The sequence below is a fragment of the Chamaea fasciata genome, unplaced genomic scaffold (assembly GCF_029207755.1).
Source record: "Chamaea fasciata isolate MVZ Bird 193981 ecotype frontalis unplaced genomic scaffold, bChaFas1.0.hap1 SCAF_2, whole genome shotgun sequence".
Taxonomy (NCBI): Eukaryota; Metazoa; Chordata; class Aves; order Passeriformes; family Sylviidae; genus Chamaea; species Chamaea fasciata.
In genome coordinates this window covers 81,203,903-81,226,281 of record NW_027094087.1, presented here as the reverse complement: position 1 = coordinate 81,226,281, position 22,379 = coordinate 81,203,903, and the positions used below count along the sequence as shown (strand labels likewise).

At 38.8% G+C, this 22,379-nt stretch overlaps 2 protein-coding genes across 5 annotated transcripts; one reads left to right on the top strand and one right to left on the bottom strand.

Moving 5' to 3' along the window:
* Positions 1–4,930: 4,930 nt before the first annotated feature.
* Positions 4,931–14,465, bottom strand: ABHD13 (abhydrolase domain containing 13). Of its 4 annotated transcripts, none has more exons than XM_066176441.1 (3): positions 14,290–14,465; positions 12,420–12,455; positions 4,931–8,298 (listed from the first exon to the last, which is right to left on the bottom strand). In XM_066176441.1, the coding sequence occupies exon 3, from the start codon at positions 8,261–8,263 to the stop codon at positions 7,250–7,252; it is 1,014 nt and encodes a 337-aa protein (XP_066032538.1). In that variant the 5' UTR covers positions 8,264–8,298; positions 12,420–12,455; positions 14,290–14,465; the 3' UTR covers positions 4,931–7,249. The 4 variants fall into 4 exon arrangements, with proteins under 4 accessions (XP_066032538.1, XP_066032541.1, XP_066032540.1 ...); XM_066176444.1 differs by lacking the exon at positions 14,290–14,465 and adding an exon at positions 13,956–14,117; XM_066176443.1 differs by lacking the exon at positions 12,420–12,455.
* Positions 14,466–14,481: 16 nt separating this feature from the next.
* Positions 14,482–18,640, top strand: LIG4 (DNA ligase 4). The gene is made up of 2 exons (XM_066176439.1): positions 14,482–14,551; positions 15,081–18,640. Exon 2 carries the CDS (start codon positions 15,095–15,097, stop codon positions 17,831–17,833), a length of 2,739 nt encoding a protein of 912 aa, XP_066032536.1. The 5' UTR covers positions 14,482–14,551; positions 15,081–15,094; the 3' UTR covers positions 17,834–18,640.
* The last annotated feature ends 3,739 nt before the right edge of the window (positions 18,641–22,379 follow it).

Below are 22,379 nucleotides of genomic sequence, written 5' to 3'. Positions count from 1 at the left end.
TATTATCAAATCATAATGTTATTTCCTCATAGCCGTATTTGCTATACTGTCCTTGAGTCCTAGAGGACAGACAGGAGAAAGGTCTCTGCCTGACCTTTCGCTTTGAATTTTTGTAAATAATTAGCCCACACTAGACATTAAGTGTAATTCAAACCAGCTGTAGAACTTCCTCTCTTTTTGTCTTCAAGCAGCAGAACCCATTCCTTAGTTACTAGTCAAACTAGCAGCAAACATCTCTCTGAACTTGGTATGTGAACATTCATTTCTGTCAGTCATCTTGCAGCTTTGCATTATTCAGCTCATTGCTTCAGATTATTAAATATGTATCTCCAGTTGGGAGTGAAACCATGTTTTTTAATACAGTAAAACCAAGTTTTCTCTTAAGTTGCATTGCCTTTCAGTGAATAAAAAACTGTTGTTTTTCCAAGAAATACACGAGTTATTCTGCCCCCATCCAAGCTGAAGCATAACAAATTAATCACATTAATGTTTTCAAAACAAATCCAGAAAATAATCAGTGTATCTTCCTTATCTACTTACAGAGACAGAACTTGGTAGAAAATCTAAAATGAAGACCCTGAACACAGTCCAACAAGAGATCTAACACTCAGCCATTTTCAGTATCTTTGGAGCAAATAACTTTTGCTAAACGAATGGTTCAGCACTTTCTCAAAACCTATCTGTCTATACTTAATCTTTTTAACAGGCAGCAAGCCTTTGGTCTAGGTTTCATTTCATAGAGTCATAGGATGGCCTGAGCTGCAAGGGACCTTAAAGATCATCTTGTTACGACTCCTCTGTTGTGGCCAGGGACATCCTTCACTGGATCAGGTTGCTGAAGCCTTCATCCAGCCTTGAACACTTCCAGGGATGGGGCATCCACAATTCTCTGGGCAACATGTTACAGTGCCTCCCCAGCTTCACAGCAAAGAACTCCCTCCATATATTTAATCTATACCTACTCTCCTTCAGTTTTGAGCCTTTCCCTCTTGTCACTACATGACCTTGTAAAAAGACTCTCCATCATGTAGCCTCCCTCAGGTACTGTAAAGCTGCAATTAGGTCACCCCAAAACCTCTTCTTTTCCAGGCTGGACAAGCCCAATTCTCTTAGCTTTTTCTCACAGAAGAGGTGCTCCATCCCTCTAATCAGTTTGGTGGCCCTGCTCTAGACTCCCTCCAACAGCTCAATGTCCTTCCTGTGCTGAAGAATCAAGAGCTGGATGCAGCACTGCAGGTAGGGTCTCACCAGAGCAGAGCAGAGCGGCAGAATCTCCTCTCTGGCTCTGCTGGCTGCGCTGCTTTTGATGCAGCCCAGGACAAGTTTGGCTTTCTGGGTCGTGAGAGTTCATTGCTGGGTCATGTCCAGCCTCTCATCCACCTGCACCCCCAAGTCCGTCTTGGCACAGCTGCTCCAGTTTTAGTTTAGATGTTCATATGACCTCAGGAATGTTTACCATGATTTAATCAGTACTTGCAAATTCTGAAAAAAAAACAAATACTGTGTTTTACCTGATATGAAGGCCCATACTCACCTACTAAGCAAATGAATATAACATCATGAGACAATCCAAAACACAGTTTGTGTTGCACTATGTATCCCAGCTGCTTATAAATTTTCAAGTAGAGAAGAAGCAAATGCAAGACTTGTGTTCTCCAGAACAGCAGTGTGCAAGTAAGTTTTAGTGACATAGTTCACAAGACAGTAACCTGCTTCTCATTCAGGGTAATATTCACATGAAATCTGAAGTTGTTCCTGTACTGTCATTTCTTCCTTTACAAACACTTGATTTTTTTTTTTTTTAATTCCAAATTAATAGGTATCTTGAACAGAGTGTCCAAATGTACCACACCTACACCCACACACCCACAGCCCCGTTTCCTAGGCACTGGGTTAAAAATGAACTATAAGCCTTGCAGTAATTCAGGAGAGGACACATATTTTGCAGCTTTAGAAAAGAGAGCAGTAAGCCTTTATGTTCTGGGCATTTCATATTAACCATGCCAAATAGGAGCAGAAGTAATGTAAGCTTAGTAATGCATTTCTCTGTAAAAAAGCAGAAATTGGTTCAGAGTAAACCACTCAAACTGTATGAATTAACTATTAATCTGAGTGGCATTATAGGATTTAAAATTGACATTTAAAATATTGCCAGCATAGGTGGTAAAACTACTCAGAAACATTTCAAAATACTTTCTAATGGACATAATATTTAGACCATCTCTCAGACCCCCAGACAACAGAGAAATTTTGAAATGCAAAATGGGTAGAAAGTGATGGAGACCTACCCCATACCAGTTTTACCTACTAACACTTCCTGAAAGTGAGGATACATAGAAACATGTTTGTAACATGCTTTTTCCCCTGCTGTAATAGCTTTCCACAAAGGCCACATCTAACAATGCAGATCTAGTCTATGTGCTCTGGTTTTAGTAAGTGACTGAAAATTATACCTTGGGGTTTATCTGTTACCATGCAAACAAAACTACCTCTTCACACACACTGAAGACAGGCCACAAACTAGAACAAGACATTAACAGCACTTTTAATGTATCAATTTATTGCATATGTCCGTACATAAAAATAGAAAACTGTTTTTTGTAAAATTAACTTTATTGTAAAAACCAACTAGAATGATAATGTAAAACTTTGCCACAATTAGCACATTTACAATAACATTTATGTTTTGTCTACAAACCTTAAGAATACCTCATGACAGTTTTTACCTTAACTATATATTAAAGAAAAATCAAATAAAAATCTTGCATCTCATAATTAGTGACCGTTTCCGAATTCAAAACGTGTTATTTAGAACTTCAATATGCTATCTCTATTTACGCTTCTGTGGGGTTCTACTCTAAATTTTACAAGCAGGATGGCATTGCAAATTATACCTAATGGGATACATCAGGGCTGATCCCACTACATGCAAGAGGCACTGATTTTATATTTGGCAGAAGTGCCCCTAGCAAAATCACCTGTCATTAACAAAAATAAAAATGTCTTTTTCAAGAATTGGTGAAATACAAATGGAGGTACGTCTGCATCTTTTTGCTAACAGAAAAGACCATACCTTGGACTCTCAATTCTGCCTTGCATTCTTCACTGTGAACATCCAACATGACCCAATTATTAGCTAAGAGATGCTGATATGCATATTTTGTGTAAATAGTTAATCCTTCTGCCCTTAAGCTGACAGATTGTCCGTAGCCTACCAAATGCATTTGTGCTCTATTTCTAGTTTTACCTGAGAAATGGACATGAGGGCAGCTAAAACAGTTAACGTTTCTCCAGAAGAAAGCACAGCTTATCTCTCTGCATTTCACAGTTCAGAAACAAATTCTGGGAATGTAAACTTGGGTTAGTAGGAAGCCTCAAGTATTTCCACTAATTAAAACCACACATATGTGTACACACACAAGGTTTTATACTTCCTTACAAGGAACTCTACTACTACAGCTGTTCAACTCCTGACCCCTCCCCAGGAACTTTGTTTTAACTTTTTTTTTTTTAAAACTTAAATTTCTTCTTATAAAACAGATAATTCCTTTAATGAACATATTTAAAACAAGGCTTTCTTACAAACATGCGAAAAGAACTCAACTGTTTCCCAAACCAGAAATTTGTATCTACAGGACAAATATTTGGGAAACATCTATACACAAATATCTAACTGTTATGGGAAAACATAATGGTATTAAATAAAATAAATGCAACAGTATCATAACACACCATTTGGCAATTTAAAATTATTATGCTCCTTGCAGTTCATTTTTTTAGCAGCAGATATCTGTGGTTTCCATCACACAGTCCATGAAATGAAAACAAGTCTTCACTTGTCAGAACAAGTTTCCTCCCCCTTCTTCTTCCCTCCCTCCCTCCAAGAATTGTATGCAGAGCAGTGGAATATTTGCATAAAAACATCACTTCCCTCCTATTTTCCTTCAGTGGACGTCAAAACCAATGCAATGAAAAACAGCATAATAACATCCATTCACAAGTGTATGTGACCAACGCATTAAGTGAGAAACAAAACTGCGTATGTGGAAAGTGGAAGAAACCACACAAGTGTAAAGGATGGATACAACTGTGTCAACTCACACCCAATACCTGCAAAATTAGTTTCCTGCAGACAATATAGTGAAAATATATGGCTTGATAATAAAAAGTAATGTTTAGATACAGCCCACTTTGAAGAGTTTCAGATTGCCATAATCTAAACCCACATATTTGACTTTGTCTTAGCAACTGTGTGCTCAAATAGGAATACTTCATTTGTTTACAAGTACCACATAATACTAGGGGTATTCTGGGGTTGAGAGTTTTGTTTTGATTGGTGGGAAGTGGGGTTAAATGCCATGTTACTTTAGAAATTGATGCTTTGTGAACAGACCCCCTCCTTCCTGCCCAATGGTATTCAATGCCAAGATATGACAACTTCTGAAACAATTACTTTCTTTTCATTCTGCCCCCAACCATTAAATCTATTCTTTTGGCTCTATCAACTAAATTTTAGAAAAGCAGTATTTGACTGCTAATTTTCATTCTCTGCCTCCACCTTGATTCTAAAGCAATGTGAAGTAGATGAAACACCCTATGCAAGCAGTTAATCTTTCACTGTAGAATACACTGGGGGACGGCAATACTACATTTATCAAATCCTTTCTGCTATACAAACACAGCCTCATCTCCCAGCCCCCAGTCAAACTTCTCCAATATACTTTGCCCATGTATCTCTCTCCAAAATAAAAAAAAAAAAAAATACATCATCACTGTAAGGCTGAAAAGATAGTTTTGTTTTCACTCAGATTGAAAAGTATGCTCTGTTTTCATGTCTATAGATCCACAAAGATGTAGGGTTTTTTCGATCAATTTTAAGAAAACCTTAATAATACTATTACGAAAGATACTTACCAGAGAAAGCAGCAACTTCTGGTATGTATTTATTTTAAAAACACCAAAAAATGCAAACAAAAACAAGCAAACAAACAAAAAATATCACATTTATGAAAAGATATATCATCCTATATACAAACTGCCGACAACTATTATCCATGTGTACCTAAGAACTATAATTCCATTAGGAGGCATAACCATTAAGGCACCAGTTCAGGAAAGCAGTTTTATTCAAACAACTTAAGCACAAGCTTAAAATATGACTGTCCCTAAGGAAACAGATTTTATGTGTGTGCTGACATGCTTTTCTGAATCAGGACAACATGGCAGAAAAGTTTACTTAAAAATTTGAATCCAAAGGGCAACTTTACAGATTGTGTGGAAGATTTTCCAATTTGTTCTTTTCATTAAATATTTTGAAGAGCCAAACTCAGCTGCAGCAGATGAGTAATTAAACCTGCAGAAGAGATCCAAACAGCTCCCACACTCCATTAGAGACTGAGCTAACAGCATATGTCTTATCACCGAATCATCCAGGTTGGAAGGGGCCCTCAAGGTCATCTAGTACAATCATCAAGCTAACACAACCATATTCACCCCTAAACCGTATCCTCAAGTGCCACATCCGGATGACTCCTGAACGATTCCAGAAGTGGTGATTCCACTATCTCCCTGGGCAACTTAGTCCAATGGCTAACCACTCTTTCAGTGAATTTTTTTTTATAATACCTAATTTGAAGCTTCTTTGATGCAAGGCCATTTCTTCTCATCATTGCACGTGAACCATGGCACACTTTGCTACGGCCTCCTTTTAAGTGGTTGTAAAGCAATAAGGTCTCGCCTGAGCCACATTTTTTCAGACTATCCACCACCATATCCCTCAGCTGCTCCTCACAGGACCTGTGCTCCAGACCCTTCCCAGCTTTGATTCCTATCTCTGGATTCACTGCAGCACCTCAATGTCTTTCTTGTTGTGAAGGGTCCAGAACTGAGCACAGGACTTGAGGCATGGCCTCACCAGTGCCAAGTATGGGGGACAATCACTGCCCTGGTCCTTCTGGCCACACTATTTTTAATACAGCCCAAGATGCTATTGGCCTTCTTGACCACACAGCAGGCTTACATCCAGCCAGCTGTTGACCAGCAGCCCCAAGTCTCTTTTCTGCTGACCAGCCCTCAAGCCACTCTTTCTCAAGCCTGCATGGGGCTGTTGTGACCCAAGTGCAGCACCCGGCCTTCCGTCTTGCTGAACCTTGGCAGTTGGCCTTGGCTTGCTGCTCCAGTCAGTCAGTGTCTGCAGAGCCTTCCTACCCTGAATGATATGACCATCTAGGATGTCCTGCTCATTTTCATTATCCTTACAGTAACAGCTATCTCCAATCATGCGTTCACTGGTAATTATTTGAATTTGTTTCTTTAGGGGGTATAAAGGGCACATTTAACTATACCAGCATAAAAGTCTGAACACAAAAACCTACTTGTACTTTGTATGACCACCCATTCGGCCTTAAGAAATACCACCTCAAATGCACAAGCAGACTAGTACTAACAAATAGTTTGCCTGTGTATTAGTGAGGAGAGCTTGAGGCAGAAAGGAGCTTAGATTGCACTGATCTCTTTCAGAAAAAGTTACTTCTATTTTCTATAGAGAAATTGCCTGGGTAAAATCCTGAAGTCACGATGTTAGGCACATACAACCTTCTGTGCACTATTATAATACTAATAGTAAATGAAAATAAGGAAAATATCTTTTCATTTTCAGCTGCAGTTTGACATATGTAGGTTTGCATAACCATAGAAACCAGTAATAACCCAGGATAGTATACCAGCAAGTATACTCTACCATTTATGTTATTTTATATTATTTAGCACATTAAAGACTTCCCACTTTGCATAATATAAAATTTCAAGAAATAAAACATTAATCTCATGCATGGCACACTTTAAATAAACTCTAAGAGAAGCAACAAATCATTGTGCTAACCATGGCTGTCCAAAAAGCTCACACATACAGCAGTAAATACCAAAGAGCCTCCCGTTGTTCTAAATACATTCTGTACTACTTTTGTAGCAAGTTTCTTTAATAGCATCTGTTGTACATATCAAACAAATGGCATATATGGACAGAGATACCAAAAAAGTATGAGAAAGACATAAAATGGTTCATTTACAATGCTGCAAATGTAAAAGTTATCTGGAACACCTTAATAAAATATCAGACCTTTCCAAGTTTAATTTCACTCTTTAGGCAAGTACAGACATGACATACGTTTAAAAACAGACATTGTTTTACCACTTATCACAAATCAAGGTACAGTGCAGGTACTTGCCCCACCCCAAAGAAGAATATCAATTATATTATTGTTACGTTAGATGATGTTTTCGCCATTTCTTCAGGGGAGTGACTCTTTATTACTTCTTTGATGAACTGTTCAAGTGCAGTGAAATAACCCTGGCACTGCCAAGTGTCATTGTGAGTTCCATCAGGAAATATCGCCAATCTCTTAGTCCGAGCTGGGGATAATTCATAAAGTTGCTTCATCATAACTGGTGGAATTAACTGGTCAGACAACCCAGAGATGAAAAGAGAAGGCATTCTGCACTGAGAGATTTTTCTGTAGGATAGAAATTTGTTTTTGTAGCACCACAGCGGAAGATATCTCATTGGAAAGAAAGAGAACAAAGTGCTGGCCATGTACGGGATGCTAAGAAAGGTGTTCTCCACTACAATGGCAGAAATCCTATGAGAATTTTCAGAAGCTAAGTGAATAGCTACTGCTCCCCCCAAGGAACGGCCAAAAAGAAAAATTTTTGTTTTATCGAGATCAGATCGAGTCATCACATAGTCTAAGACAGCCTCAGAATCTAAGTACAAGCCTTCTTCGCTTGCTTCTCCTTCGCTTTTGCCATACCCTCTATAATCGACCAGAATTAAGTTGACTTTCAGGTTTACCAGCATTAGCAAAGCATTTGGCAACCTGTGGCCAATGTTGCCTGCATTCCCATGAAAGTAAATGATGGTCGGAGAATATGCTGCATTGTCCCCTGTGTATCTCAGCAGAATAAGATTGAGAAGAACTCCATCTTTGGTTTTGATGAAGATGTTTTCATGTGGTATACCAGTAGGCATAGGAACATAAAGGCGTGATGAAGAGGGCTGTTCAGGAAAGTAAAGCAGAACATCCTGGAACTTATATAATATACCCGCTATCGACACAAATATTAATATAAGGAGTATAATGCCTCCGTACAAGTGAAAAGTCACTATCAAGGGCAAAAGACAAATACGGCAGAGACTCCAAGACCAGGAAGCCAAAGCTAGTAGCCATCTTTTAACAAAGGTCCAAAGCATCCATGATTTTTCCATTGTAGAAGTCAGTGATCTTTTACTCCAAGTAAATCCTGCAAAAGAACCCAAATGTATACGTATAAATATGGGAAAAAAGGTAGCAATTTAAGCATTTGTACTTGCAGAAGATTAATGGAAAGTCAATAAATTGAAGTATTAACATAAAATCTGGTGGCAAACTCCCCTTGAGCTTTTGGAAACCATTTGACTCTGTAAAACAAGCAAAAATGCAATCATAAGGAAAGGCTTTAGAACTCTTCAAAATCCCATTTACAGTATTTCTGCAGGCACTCCATTAACAGCACCAGAAGTTTGGTTGACTGAGACCACAGTAACTTCTGCTTTCCCTCAGACTTTCCTACTAAGCAAAAGACCAACCATACAGACTGTATCACCAGTTTGTCAAAGCTGCTCATGTAAGTAACTCTAGAATTCAGAGAACACAAACAAAAATAGCCTTTCTTTCTAAGTTGCTAAGTAGCATGCAGTAAGCCTGTGCACATCACTCTGCAGACCCTGGAGGCTCACCACACATCCCAGAACTGCTATGGGTTACTGGTAGCCTTTCAACATCTCTATCAGCTGGGGTTACAGAACAACACCTGAACTGCTCAGAAGTGAGACTCCTCTACACTAAGATACCACATTGTAGTTACATTTATGACAGCTTTTTTTTTGCTGTATTTTGATTGCTTTTGATTTATAACAACCATTTTTCACTATCAGATCAGTAATCCGCATTAAGTCTTTAGCTGAATGGAAGATTTTATCATCATGCAATACCACTGAAAACAGTCAGTCAACTACATTATTCTCTGGTCAATGAAAAGCACTGCTGAAAATACCAAACATGAAAACAGACTCACTCATGACAAAAACATACCCATAGCATAAAATGAGGAGAGTGATGTTAATGACAATGGATTAAACGTTCTTTCCAACCAAAGGTTATGTGTCCCAGCATCCATACAAGATCTTGCAGTATTCACTCCTGGTTCATATGGAAACAGACAAAAACTGCCAAACATACACAAAAACTACGATAACCACTCAGTCACCACTGAATTGAACAATCACGCTACCTGGAATAGAAAACACAAACTCACTTGTTTGAGAACACTAAGCTATATAGCAGGTAATAGTTACACTTAACACACAAAGTTATAATCCTAAAATGATATAGCACAGCAAGAATCTGAATTCAAACTCTGAAGGAGTTTGACATGCAGAGATGCATCCAAGCATTTTTTATCAGCCATCTTGGTAGGCTTGACTGATAAAAGCTGAACCCTGCAGCTACAGCCTTTGTATTCCACAGATATAAGCACCCAACCTGACCAGGAAAAACTGCCATCTCTATTTTATGCAAAAATTAGAAATAAATCAGAAATAAAAAAAAAAAATTCACACCTTAAGATTCATGTAGTAACCTAATGTGATATTAAGCTTTTATATATTGTATCTATTCCAAATGCAAAAACCTGGTGAAATATAAAATAGTCTAAAAAAGCAGTTATCTCAACTCTGTTCTCTGATACTATTTATAAGTCCATGTTTATTATCCATATCCAAGTAGGCACAAATACTGTCTATGGAAAAATTTAATTTTTGTGATCCATTTCCCTTGAAATAATTAGAAGACATATAAAGTAGCTACTTCAATTTCTAAGAGAACTTCCTAAAGAAATTAACAAACATTTCCTACATTACATTTCAAGACTATAAGAACATTGATAATGAGACAGTAAAACCATTCTCCTTACCTACATTATTCAACATTTTGCTGACTTTCTTTACAGAATGAAAGAACTCCAAAAAATGCTTTCTCAACAACATATTCACAAGAGTAAGAGCCCCACTATTAAACAAAACTACTAAGAGACAAAGAATTAATAAAAATCTCACTTCAAGGGATGAAGTTTTGCAATGGCTATTCCACATACACTAAGGATTATTATTTGGAGACTGATACCCACAGCTAATTTTATAAGCCATCTAAGTTTCATGAGAAGGGTACCTCTTCTATTTTTATTTCAGCAGGCTAGTATTATCAAAATATTACACTGCTGAGATAGTGCTGCTGTGTGATTACTTCTGATATATATATAGGTATATAGATAAATATATAGAGACATGTAAGTGTGTATATATGTATATATATACACATACATATGTATATATACAAATACTTTGTTACTGGAACTGCAAAGCCAGTACATCCTACAAGTACAGCTGAACATACAGTAAGTAGTTAACAGGAAGAGCAAACTACCCAGCCACAAATGTTTCATGCTCACTACTTATTTAGATAAAGCTGACTACTGTAACATTGAACAATTACATTACTACTAAAGTTTTTCTTCCCAGCTTTGTGGAATTTCACTGGTTCCACTCATTTCCAAGCCCTCACATCTTGTTGCAAGATTTGTTAGCTAGGAGACTAAGATAATTTTTTTCCTAGGTTCCTCCCCACCTTTCAATACCAATTAAAAAAAAGAGCAGAAAGGGATGGTTTCTCAAACAAGCATACAGGCTTAGAAGAGACCCGAAGCCAAATCAATACAATCCTACTCTCAATAACGCTACAACCCACACTTTCTACGGAGCTCAAAGCAGCAGACCTTCCAAGCGCTATCTTGTACAGCAGAAGATGATACAAACAGAACAAAATTTCCACTTCAAGGACAGAAATAAAAAAGGGCAACCTAATATAGTGATATTCAGTGAGCAGTAAGGTCTGCACTTTGTGAAGTGTATGAGATTTGAGACTGTTCAACATACTGCAAGACAACATACACACACAAAATTCTCTTATTGGTCTTTATTTCCCACCCTGGTGTGCTGGATGGGAAGTTATAAATCTTTCAAGCAGTTTACAAGGTAACATCTTATGATGTATATACTCTGTCAGAATTATGAAGAGCATGTGTGCATTTCTCTTGCATCTCTAATTTTGTGACTAACAGGGGGCCAGAATAATCTGGAAAAGACTGGTGGGAGTGGGAGAACAGTGTATTTAGATTTTGATGTCTGATGTAGTCAACTTGAGAAACAGAGCAGACTCACCAACCCATCACCTGGACAAACATGATCCTCTCTCTAGACAAGACTGCTTCTGTTCCTAGACTGCAACAACCAGTCACTGTCTCATGTCCCAGTTATATCAAGAAGCATTCACCCCTTCAAGCTCTTGGACGGCATTCTTGCTTCACTTAAAAAAATTTTTTTGAAGAAATATTGTATTACAGCACTGTATTTCATGCAATTATTGTAACTTTGAAAACAACATTTTCCTGTAACAAGGAGTCCCATCCCATTTTACAGCATTCACAGTATTTCATAATCATTGATTATTTAAACTAAGTAAAAGGCTAGGTAAATAAGCATAAGGTCATTTTAAAAAGAATTTTTCCTCTTGTCCCTCTGATAACGCGCATTAGAAAGGCTAGCCTTTGGGAATCCTGATACTTCCTACAAGTATTTATTTGGTGATTTATATTTGGTAAGCTTAAAAGACAAGCAGAAGACAGTACTGAAATACAAAGCTTTACTGTGGAAACCATTGCCTCAAAGGAACAGCAATGCAGCCCAACTCAACGTCAAGACCTAATGAAAGTAAGACTTCGCCAAACTGCTGTTGTACCTTTGGCTTAAACTGCCATGGAACTGTAATGTCTCTCAAAACAGGAACCTTGGAAGCAGTGCATTTCAGCTTTGCGTTGGGATTTACACATCTGTTGATATGCAAACACACACCCCCCTGTATGTTCACACATGTCCACTGATGAATCCACAGCCTCGGAACTATTGCAGACCTCTGTGCTCTATCAGATGAGCTACAAGTCCCAAAATTAAATTAGCTACTGAAAATACAAATCACTCCCAACAATAAAAATTTTGAGAAAAAAAACCTCTTTATGATCAAGGCGTTTTAACAATACTCTACTTTAACCTAATGCTATTTTCAAATGGTTAACACCATTATCAACTGAAAAAAAATTCACAAAAATTCAAGTGTATATTTAAAGTACTAGGGAAAAAAATTTTCTTCCTTCTGAATGGCAGCTGAAATTACTCTTGTATCTGCCACAGGTTATGTTGTTTTGCCTTTGTCTACACATTTAATATTAAACAGTACTATTTTCATACACTAATCATATCATAAAAAGTTTACCTGTAGACGTGATGATTTCCCAGGCTTCATCTCTGCCTGAAAGACAATTCCATTTATGAATTTTGAGTAAAATTGTTTTGAATTACACATGTAATTTACTGTTTATCTTGTTACTTGAAAAAAGATTAAGAAGTGATAAGAGCCAAACCCCCTAGAAGTTATAACTGCTTCACTAATGAAACTGTGCATCTCATGCTCCTATCAATCCGCACATTTGTTTGAAACATCTGATGAACTTGAAAACATCTTATAATGAAGTTCAAGAATCACAATGAAATGTCCTGGACTATATACACAACACACAGTACATGACAATATTGTAATATTATAATAATATATATGTAATTATAATTTTACTAATAACATCACATATATGCATAATGCATAAAAACAAATACTACATTCTCTCCTTATAACTAACTTTTAGTGCACAAGTAACGTAGTGCTAAGAAGCACAATCAGGTCTTTAATGGCTGCTTCCTCATTAAAGAGCATTTTAAAAAAATCTAAGTCTTAACACACTGCTATCCTTTGGATTTCAAAGCAAACAGACAAAACCAAATAATTCTCTGTGTTCTTACGAAATATCTAACGACATCTGTTTGTCTCCATTTCCTTTTCCTAGACTCTACCTCCTCCAGATACAGACAAGATTTGCACAAGCATTACATTGACTCATAATTATTTAGAAGACATATTAAATATTGAATATAGAAATATTAGGTACTCAACTAAAAAAAGTTAGTTTCAGAGGGGGAAATTGATCTGGAAGAAAACCTACAAGCTTAGCAAGGACCAGAAGAATACACTTTCTTAGTACCAAAATCCTACAGATACTCACAAAAAACTCAAAAACGAAACCAAAAAAAAACCAAAAAAACCCAAAACAAAACAAAACAAAAAAAAAACAACCAAAAAACCAACACAAACAAACAAACAAACAAACAAACAAAAACCCAAAAAACCCACCCCAAAAAACAAAACAAAAAACCCAGCAGAGACTCCTAACAAAGGGAAAAGTACAGTAAGAATAGCTTAAGCGTCACACATTTCATGGCTCTGACTTTAAAATCAACGAGTCACTTGTCCTACTTATTTCAAACAGCCAACATCCACAGCTCTGCATCAGCTGTACATACTGAGAACTGAAAACGTCTTCCCCTTAACTCGCCTGACACTTGTCCTCCCAACTGACAAACGGTACAAAGTATCATCGGAACTCAATGTCTTGAATTACGATGATAATGAGTAAAATAACAAAACAAAACAAAACAACAAACCCAAACAATAACAAACCAAGGCTGGCTATACCTTAACTTGGAACCTTAAATTTCTAAGGACCATAAGCTCCTAAATCAGTAATTTCAGGAGTAATTAAGCTTGTTAAATCCCTGCCTTTTTGACTTAAGAAATACACCCAGTTCAGCCTTTTCGAAACAATCACTTGGCCCATTAAGAACACCACAGTTACCATCAGCCCCACCTTCTACGTGCACCCATTTGCAGGAATTGTTCCATCCGGCAGCGGATACAAACCAAACACTGGAGCGAGACCTCGCTGCCAAGAAGCTTAAGATCGCCCGGGGCTTCGCAGGAAGGCACCTGCGGGAACTTTTCTCGGCGCCGTCAAGGGAGCAGCTCCTCGGCAGCCACGTCCCGCTGTACGGGCACAGGAGCCGCACAGCGCCCGGGACAATGTCCCGCCTGCCGCCGCCCCAGGAAAGAGCCGCGTTTATCTCCGGCGAGAGCCCAAACCGAACCCCAAACCCGCCGGCCGCCGGCCCCCGCCGCCCCGGCTCGGCGCGGCCTCAGGGCCGGGCCCGCCCCCGCCGCGCTCCCGTGCCGCGGCCCGAGGCGCCGCCAGACCCACCCGCCGCATCCTCTCGGGCGCCGCCGGTGCCTCGGGCCAGCGCAGACCCCGACGCGCAACTTCAACCACCGCTCTTTCCTCCCGAGGCAGGAAGTCACCGCAGCCGCGGTTCCGCTTCCAGGGCACAGCCCAGCCGTTCTCCCTTCTCTCCCCGCCTTTCCCCGGCCCGGGGGAGGAGCGCGGCGTCACCGGGCTGGCCCTCCTTTTCCGGGGCGGTGGGGGGCCGGTGTCAGCCCGGCCCCGCAGGTAGCCGCGGCTTCCCGTGAGTGTCCCCTGGGGTGGCCGCTCCTCCATCCTCGCGGCTGTTCCGTCCCGTGCGGAGCGGGCGGTGCCCGGCGGGCGCTGTGGCCGTGGCAGCGCCGTGCCGGGGAACGTGGGGTGCGCCAGGGCGGCCCCTGTCCGGCCCCGTTGGACACCGCTCCCTCCGCCGGCACGGAGCAGCCCGGGGACAAGGGCCGAGGCGGGGGGTGTCTGGGGCAGGCTGCGTTCTCGGGGAAGGTGGAGGAGGAAGTCAGTCTCCGAGTACTGAAAGCTCCCGCCTGGGCAGCAGCGGGAGGGGAGCGCGGTGCCTTCTGCCGTGCGGTTCTTTGCCTCGGTGACGGCAGTGCTTCTGTCTCGCTGCTGACTTGGGCGCTTAACTGAATAATCAGCTGGCGACCTTTGAGATAGTGGTTAGATCTTTGGTAGAAAAATGGGAAAAAACATAAATCCTAATAAGAGATGGTGGTTTTTCTAGACAGAATAACGTGCTAGCGTTTTGTTTATATATTTTTTTTTTGTTTTGTTCCCAGTGAAAAACAGACCGATGGCTTCTGCACCTGTTTCGCAGCCTCCGCCTAAAAGAACGGTGGCCTCTCACGTGCCTTTTGCAGATCTGTGTTCTACTCTGGAGCGAATACAGAAGGCCAAATCTCGTCCAGAGAAAGCCCAATATTTCAAGAATTTTCTGGATTCCTGGAGGAAATTCCATGATGCGCTTCATCAAAAAGAGAAAGATGTCACAGATTCCTTTTACCCAGCTATGCGACTTATTCTCCCACAGTTGGAAAGAGAAAGGATGGCATATGGAATTAAGGAAACTATGCTTGCGAAGCTCTATATTGAACTGCTTAATCTACCAAAAGATGGAAAAGATGCTGCAAAGCTTTTAAATTACAGAACGCCTACAGGCTCACGTGGAGATGCTGGAGATTTTGCAATGATCGCATACTTTGTGCTAAAACCTAGGAGCCCAAAACAAGGCAGACTGACAATAGAACAAGTCAATGAACATTTAGATGTGATAGCTAATAATAATGCTGCTAAAAACAAGGGTCAGTTAAAGAAAAGTCTTCTTCGGTTAATTACCCAGAGCACAGCATTGGAACAAAAATGGCTTATCCGAATGATTATAAAGGATCTAAGGCTTGGTGTTAGTCAACAAACTATATTTTCCATTTTTCATCCTGATGCTGCTGAATTGCACAATGTTACTACTGATTTGGAAAAAGTTTGCAGACAACTGCATGATCCCTCTGTCTCACTTAGTGATGTTTCTATCATGTTGTTTTCTGCCTTTAAACCAATGCTTGCTGCTATTGCAGATGTTCAGCAAATTGAGAAACAAATGAATAATCAGACATTCTACATAGAAACTAAGTTGGATGGTGAACGTATGCAGATGCACAAAGATGGGGATGTGTACAAGTATTTTTCCCGAAATGGGTTTGACTATACTCAGCAGTTTGGTGCTTCACCCCTTGAAGGCTCATTAACGCCATTTATTCATAATGTATTTAAGAGCAATATACAAAATTGCATTCTTGATGGTGAAATGATGGCTTACAATCCTGAGGCACAAACTTTTATGCAAAAAGGAAACAAATTTGACATAAAAAGAATGGTGGAAGAATCTGATCTGCAGACCTGCTTCTGTGTATTTGATGTATTGATGGTTAATGATCAGAAGTTGGGGCATGAAGTACTAAGCAAAAGATATGAAATCTTAAGTAGTGTTTTTACCCCAGTAAAGGGCAGGATACATGTTGTCCAGAAGAGAAATGCCAGAACAAGAAAAGAAGTAATTGATGCTTTAAATGAAGCAATAGATAACAGAGAGGAAGGAATTATGGTGAAAGATCCCATATCCACCTACAAGCCTGACAAACGTGGGGAAGGCTGGTTAAAAATCAAGCCAGAATATGTCAGTGGACTGATGGATGAACTGGACCTTTTAATTGTTGGTGGTTACTGGGGGAAGGGGTCTCGTGGTGGAATGATGTCTCATTTTCTATGTGCTGTTGCAGAGACGCCCCCTCCAAATGAAAAACCGACCATTTTCCACTCCATTTGTCGTGTTGGCTCTGGCTATACTATGAAGGAGTTATATGATCTAGGTTTGAAACTGGCTAAACACTGGAAACCCTACCATAGGAAGGACCCTCCTGGTAACATTTTGTGTGGAACTGAAAAACCTGAAATGTATATTGAACCTTGCAACTCTGTCATAGTTCAGATCAAGGCAGCTGAGATTGTTGACAGTGATATGTACAAAACTGACTGTACTTTGAGATTCCCCCGAATTGAGAAGATTAGGGAAGACAAAGAATGGTATGAGTGCATGACTTCAGACATGTTAGAAGACCTCAGAAGCAAAGCACAAGGAAAGCTGGCATCTAAGCACCTTCATGTAGATGAGTATGATGAGCCACATGAGAAGAAAAGGAAAACTCTTTCAAAGGTGAGGAAGGTAATTGGAATAGCGGAGCAATTTAAAGCTCCTGATCTTTCTAGTGTTAGCAAGGTTTCAAATGTATTTGAAGACGTTGAGTTTTGTGTTATGACAGGAATGGGAAAATTCACAAAGTCTGAGCTGGAAAGCAAAATAGCCCAATGTGGTGGCAGTGTGGTACAGAACCCGGGGCCGGAGACTTACTGTGTCATTGTAGGAGCTGAGAATGTCAGAGTGAAAAACATCATTGCTTCCAACAAATATGATGTGGTGAGGGCAGAGTGGCTTCTTCAGTGTTTTCAAACCAAAATGCTGGTGCCTTGGCAACCAGCCTTTATGATTCACATGTGTCCTGACACAAAAGAACATTTTGCTCGTGAGTATGATTGTTATGGAGACAGTTTCACAGCAAACACAGACGTTGCACAGCTCAAGGAAGTGTTCTCAAGAATGAAAGACAACAAGGCAATGCCTGTGGATGTGATTGCAGAGCTAGAAGAACGTTACTGGTGCAACAGGTGTCAGCTCGGTATATTCAGAGGAAGCACTATTTATGTGGACTGTTACGCTGTTGTCAGTGACCCTGAAAGCAAAATCCCTGGAACTACACTATCAATTAGAGCTTTGGAGCTCCGTTTTTATGGTGCAAATGTAGTTTCTCACCTTGAAGAGGGTGTCTCCCATGTTGTTGTAGGAGAAGATTATTCGCGGGTAGAGGAGATGAAAGCACTCAGAAGAACATTTGGGAAAAAATTTAAAATTGTATCTGAGCTGTGGGTAACACACTCAGTGGAGGAAGGAGTCACAAAGAATGAAAATCAGTACTTAGTTTAAAGCAGTTTTTAAGATTGGAGCAAAGGCATGATTTGACTCAGATTTTGTGAGGTCCTAAATTTTTCTGTGCTTTTCATTTCTTTTTAAAGCTGGCTCTGGCTGAAGAATAACACTGAGTTGCTGTAATCAGAGGAAGGCTTTTAATTTTATTGTTACGGAAGCAAGAGGATGCTAAGCTATGTTGGAGAGAAAAAACCACCACAAGATAAATAATTTAAGCCTTTTAATCCACAAACAGGTCTCAGAAGAGATCTAGAATTTTATATAAATAAATTATGTTTAAAACTGGCTAGCTTTTTCTAACTTTAATAATGCTTGCCTCCATTGTTCAAAGTGGAGACAATACTTTACTATTTTATGGAGATTCTGCTGTTTATCTTTTTTAACCATCAATTTGAAATCACATTCATGTTTTTGTTGACTTGTTTTGTATGTATTCTATATGCTAGCAAATATAGTAATTTATAAACTTCATCTGGACTGTTTTAATTTGCTTACTTTGGTTTTAGCATTAAGCACCACACAGCCTCGGAAGCACTTTGATTATTTTTCTTTGTGTAAACAGCCTTTGTACAAATGAACCTAAACTTTTCATTGAGGTGATAATGAATTAATAATGATCTATATATGTATGAAATACAAATCAGTTATTTAAAAATTGTAATAACTTCTGTGCTCATTACAGTTTACCTGTGAATTGTGACAGGACTAGGCTTTTAAAATTAACCATCAGTTTATCTTTTAAAAATGCTTCTTAAATGATTGTAGGATTAATTTCCAAATATCCAGTCCAATGTATATTTTTATAACTACTAAATAAAATCTAATTTTAAAGTCTGCCTGATATTTATTTTTAAAAGACAGTCACTTTTGAAAAGCACAAAACTTAATTTCTACTGTTAGATAATTCATGAATTAACTTTGAGGGGAGAAAGGTTGAGGCTTTGTTTCTTGTTATATCAACATTGGTATGAAACAGAAATGATGTTGGGCAGATCACACAGAGTCAATTTTTACCTAACCTCTTTCTTCAGTTCTTTCTGTGGTCATGTTCATGCAAAAGTTCCTGTAAAAAGAATTAGGAATTGTTATGTGAAATGTTTATTGCAGTATTGGTTAGTTGGAATTGTATTGATATCTCTTAGTAGGTTAGCAGCTCCCTTATTATTTGAAATATACTCCATAAGTAAAATACTGGTAGTAATAGCCACTGTCCACAAATTTCCTGTCACCAGGCCTGTTTTGCTCTATTTTTTGAGTGGGGCCGGTTTGGTGGGACTGTGCTTTTTGTTGGTGAGGACACTGCCTTGCTGTTCCCTCAGCACAGTTTCCCTCGTGTAGCGGCCCACTTACACCCCTTGACCCAGCAGGGATTTGAATGAACAAAGGAGAGCCTCGCTTCTTTCTCCTACGGAAATCCTCACCTTTCTTTTGTCCCCCTGATATTCATCTGGTCTTTAGTTTGGATGTGAACTCCTTCCCAGAACCAAATTTAAAAACTGTGGAGTTTGTCACTTTTTTACTGTAGCACAACTGTTTGATGAAACACTTAAAAACTGTGTGGTTCCTGTTGCTCAGTTTCCAGTTACTCTTTTCTGAAAGACTACATCTGTATGTTTTAAGAGTCTCTATTAATATTCTTTAAAAGCAGAAGATCCACTTGTTCAGGTGAAATCAGTCAAAATCCGTCAGCTGTAATAAATAACAGGCAAGATGTACTGTTCTGTTTATGGCAGCTCAGTGATCTTGTGAGAAATTTTAAAAAGCTCTGTAGTTTGCTTACGGGGTTTTTGTAATACTTTGTGTCACTCTTTCTGTTAAAATACAGTCAAAAGCCATTTAATCTTTCCAATATATATGTAATTGTAGCTTGAATTCTTTCAAAAGAAGGACTTGAAGTTGTAAAATGTCATAAAATGATTTAAAAATGTTAATTTGAAGGTGACTAGGGAAATGCCTTTTAACAGAGTTCAACTGAGCAAAAAGCATCTCCAGCTGGTAACAGCTGTTGTACCACAAAACAGTAGATGGGTCTGTAAAATTTTACGGTACTTTTTTTTGCTGTGAGGGGTTAGAATGAGAGAACTCTCTGTAAGTTTGACTTACTATACAAATCTAACAGTGAAAGAGCTTGTAGGTATAATTATAATGTTTCTTCATGTTTCTTTCTAGAAGCAAGGAAATTGAAAGGCATCAACCTCAGAATTACTTTATTTTAGAAAAAAATTAGCATTATCTTTGGATTTTTTAACAGATGTAACTTGTCTTTCTTTGTAATTTTGGGGAAGATTATTTTGAGAGAACATATAAGGGAGTTGAATTTAAGTTCAAACCACAGACATTAATGTTCACAGCATATGTGATTGTATTTGAAAACTAATGTAATAAGAATGTTTCAATATGTATAATTATCCCTAGATTAGTGACAAAATATATTTAAATTGATTCTTCTGTTAATATGTTTGGTAGAGGAACTATGTAAAGATATGAAACCAGAGTTCATTTTTCTCCCTGTCATACATAAAGTAAAATACGTTTTTCAGGACTAAAGTTGCCAGAAATAAAAAAAAAAAAAAAAAAAAAGGATTGTTACACACAAAATGAGTGGGTATGGTGTGAGGGGTTGCATATTCCATTCTTTTATCCTCAGTCTTTCCCAGAATAGAATGAATTTACATAGTCTGGTTCTGTATGCAGTTGTACTGGTTAAAATAAGTTAACTGTGGTATTTCTACAGCTTTTTATGAAGTTCAAATTAACCTTTTGAAATAGATTCAGGTAGAAGGTTGTTTTATTTCATTTTTTTATAGAGGTCCTTGTGGTTCTAATTTAAATTTTTATAATTTGTCTAGCATTTTGTGTTTTGTTATAGTAAAAGACCAACTTGATGGAGAAAAGTAGAACTCTAGATGTTGTTTTTCTCAGCTTTTGGAAGCCTTCTGACACTTTCCTGTAATATTTTCGTAGACTAATGAAGTATGGGGTGGATGAATGGACAGGGAAATGGACTGAAAGCTGGTTTAAATACCAGGCTTGAAGAGTTGTCATCAGCAGCTGAGGTACAAGACCAGAGGCAATAGGCACAATATGGAACAGAAGCTTTTGCTTAAAACTAGGAAAATTCTTACTGTAAGGGTGGTGAAACATGGGAGCAGGTTGCTCAGAGGGGTTGTGGGATCTCCATCCTTGGTGACATTCAATATGCAATCAGCTACAACTTGCTCTACCTGACCCTTTAACTGGACAGTGTTTGACTAGATGATCTAAGGAGGTGCCATCCAGCCTCAGTTCTGTGAATCAGGTCTGAACTGAATTTCCCATTCTGAATTTAGGTGTCTTGTGAATGGTTAAAGTGTCAAGTGGTGACATATACATTTTAAATTTAATGGATTTTTTTTTTCAGGACAATAGATATTAGTATAAGTAACTCTCTTTATCAGCATGACTTTTAAAGCTACACATTAAACTGGAGGAAAATAACAAAGCAAACCAAGAAAACCCAAAGCATAAACCAAACTGAATTACAATGAACATGAACATCAAGGTTGTTCAGTCTCCTGAGCAGTGGAAAGAGCTAAGTGCTGTGTATAAATATCTAGCCATATCTGAGGGAACAGAAAAGCTGGTTTCCCATTTGAGGTGAAATATAACTGTACCAATGTGAAAGTGAAAACAGGCTCTAGTAATTTAACCACTTTCATCTGATTGCCCAGGGTTGATTTGGGAGTGCTAAAGTAATGGCTTCTTTCTTGTGATGGTAGACATTACAAACATAAACACTACAGATCCAAGGAGGAGGTAGGATTTTTCCACCTTCTTGCACATGGAAGCTTCCTCCTGCAGCTAATATACTACACCCTCAGCAAACTTTGCTACGGCAGCAACAGCAGCAAGGAGAGGCAATGTGTTCTCTGAAATCTGAGATTTTAGCCTGCACATCTTACACCTGCAGTTAATGCAATAACTGTCTGGTCGAAGGCAGTTGGATAGGAGTTCCTGTCGGTGCATAAATACGTGTATTCAAGTAAAAGACAGCAAATAGATGTGTAATACAGCTAGTGTCAGCTAAAGGCTTGTAGTTGCTTTTTTCCTTCTTGGTCTCCCACAGCTTCTCTCTTGAGTTGGCCTCTTTTGTAGTGTGTTGTGGATTTTATACGTCAGACCTGTGTGCTGCCAAAATGGAATGAATTTATACATACAGTTTAAAGGTAGTTCACATACCTCTTTGCTGTCCTTCAGTCTGCCCTGTAAACATGTTCACATATAATTATACCAAACAGTTGCATACATCTTGGATTTGGGTTTTTCGTTGTTTTCTCTTTGGTGGGTTTTTTGTTGTGTTTTGTTGTTTTGGGGTTTCTTTGGGGTTTTTTTCAAGGTTTCAAGGTTTTTTTCAAGGCAGAAGTAAATATGAAGATGATAGGTATTACATTGTTCAGGTCTCTTGTATGAAGATAAGGGAAATAAACAGGATAGCCAGTTTTGCTGATTACATCTGTCTGTAACTGAAACACAGCAGGTGCTGGGAGTTGACTGCCTGACACAC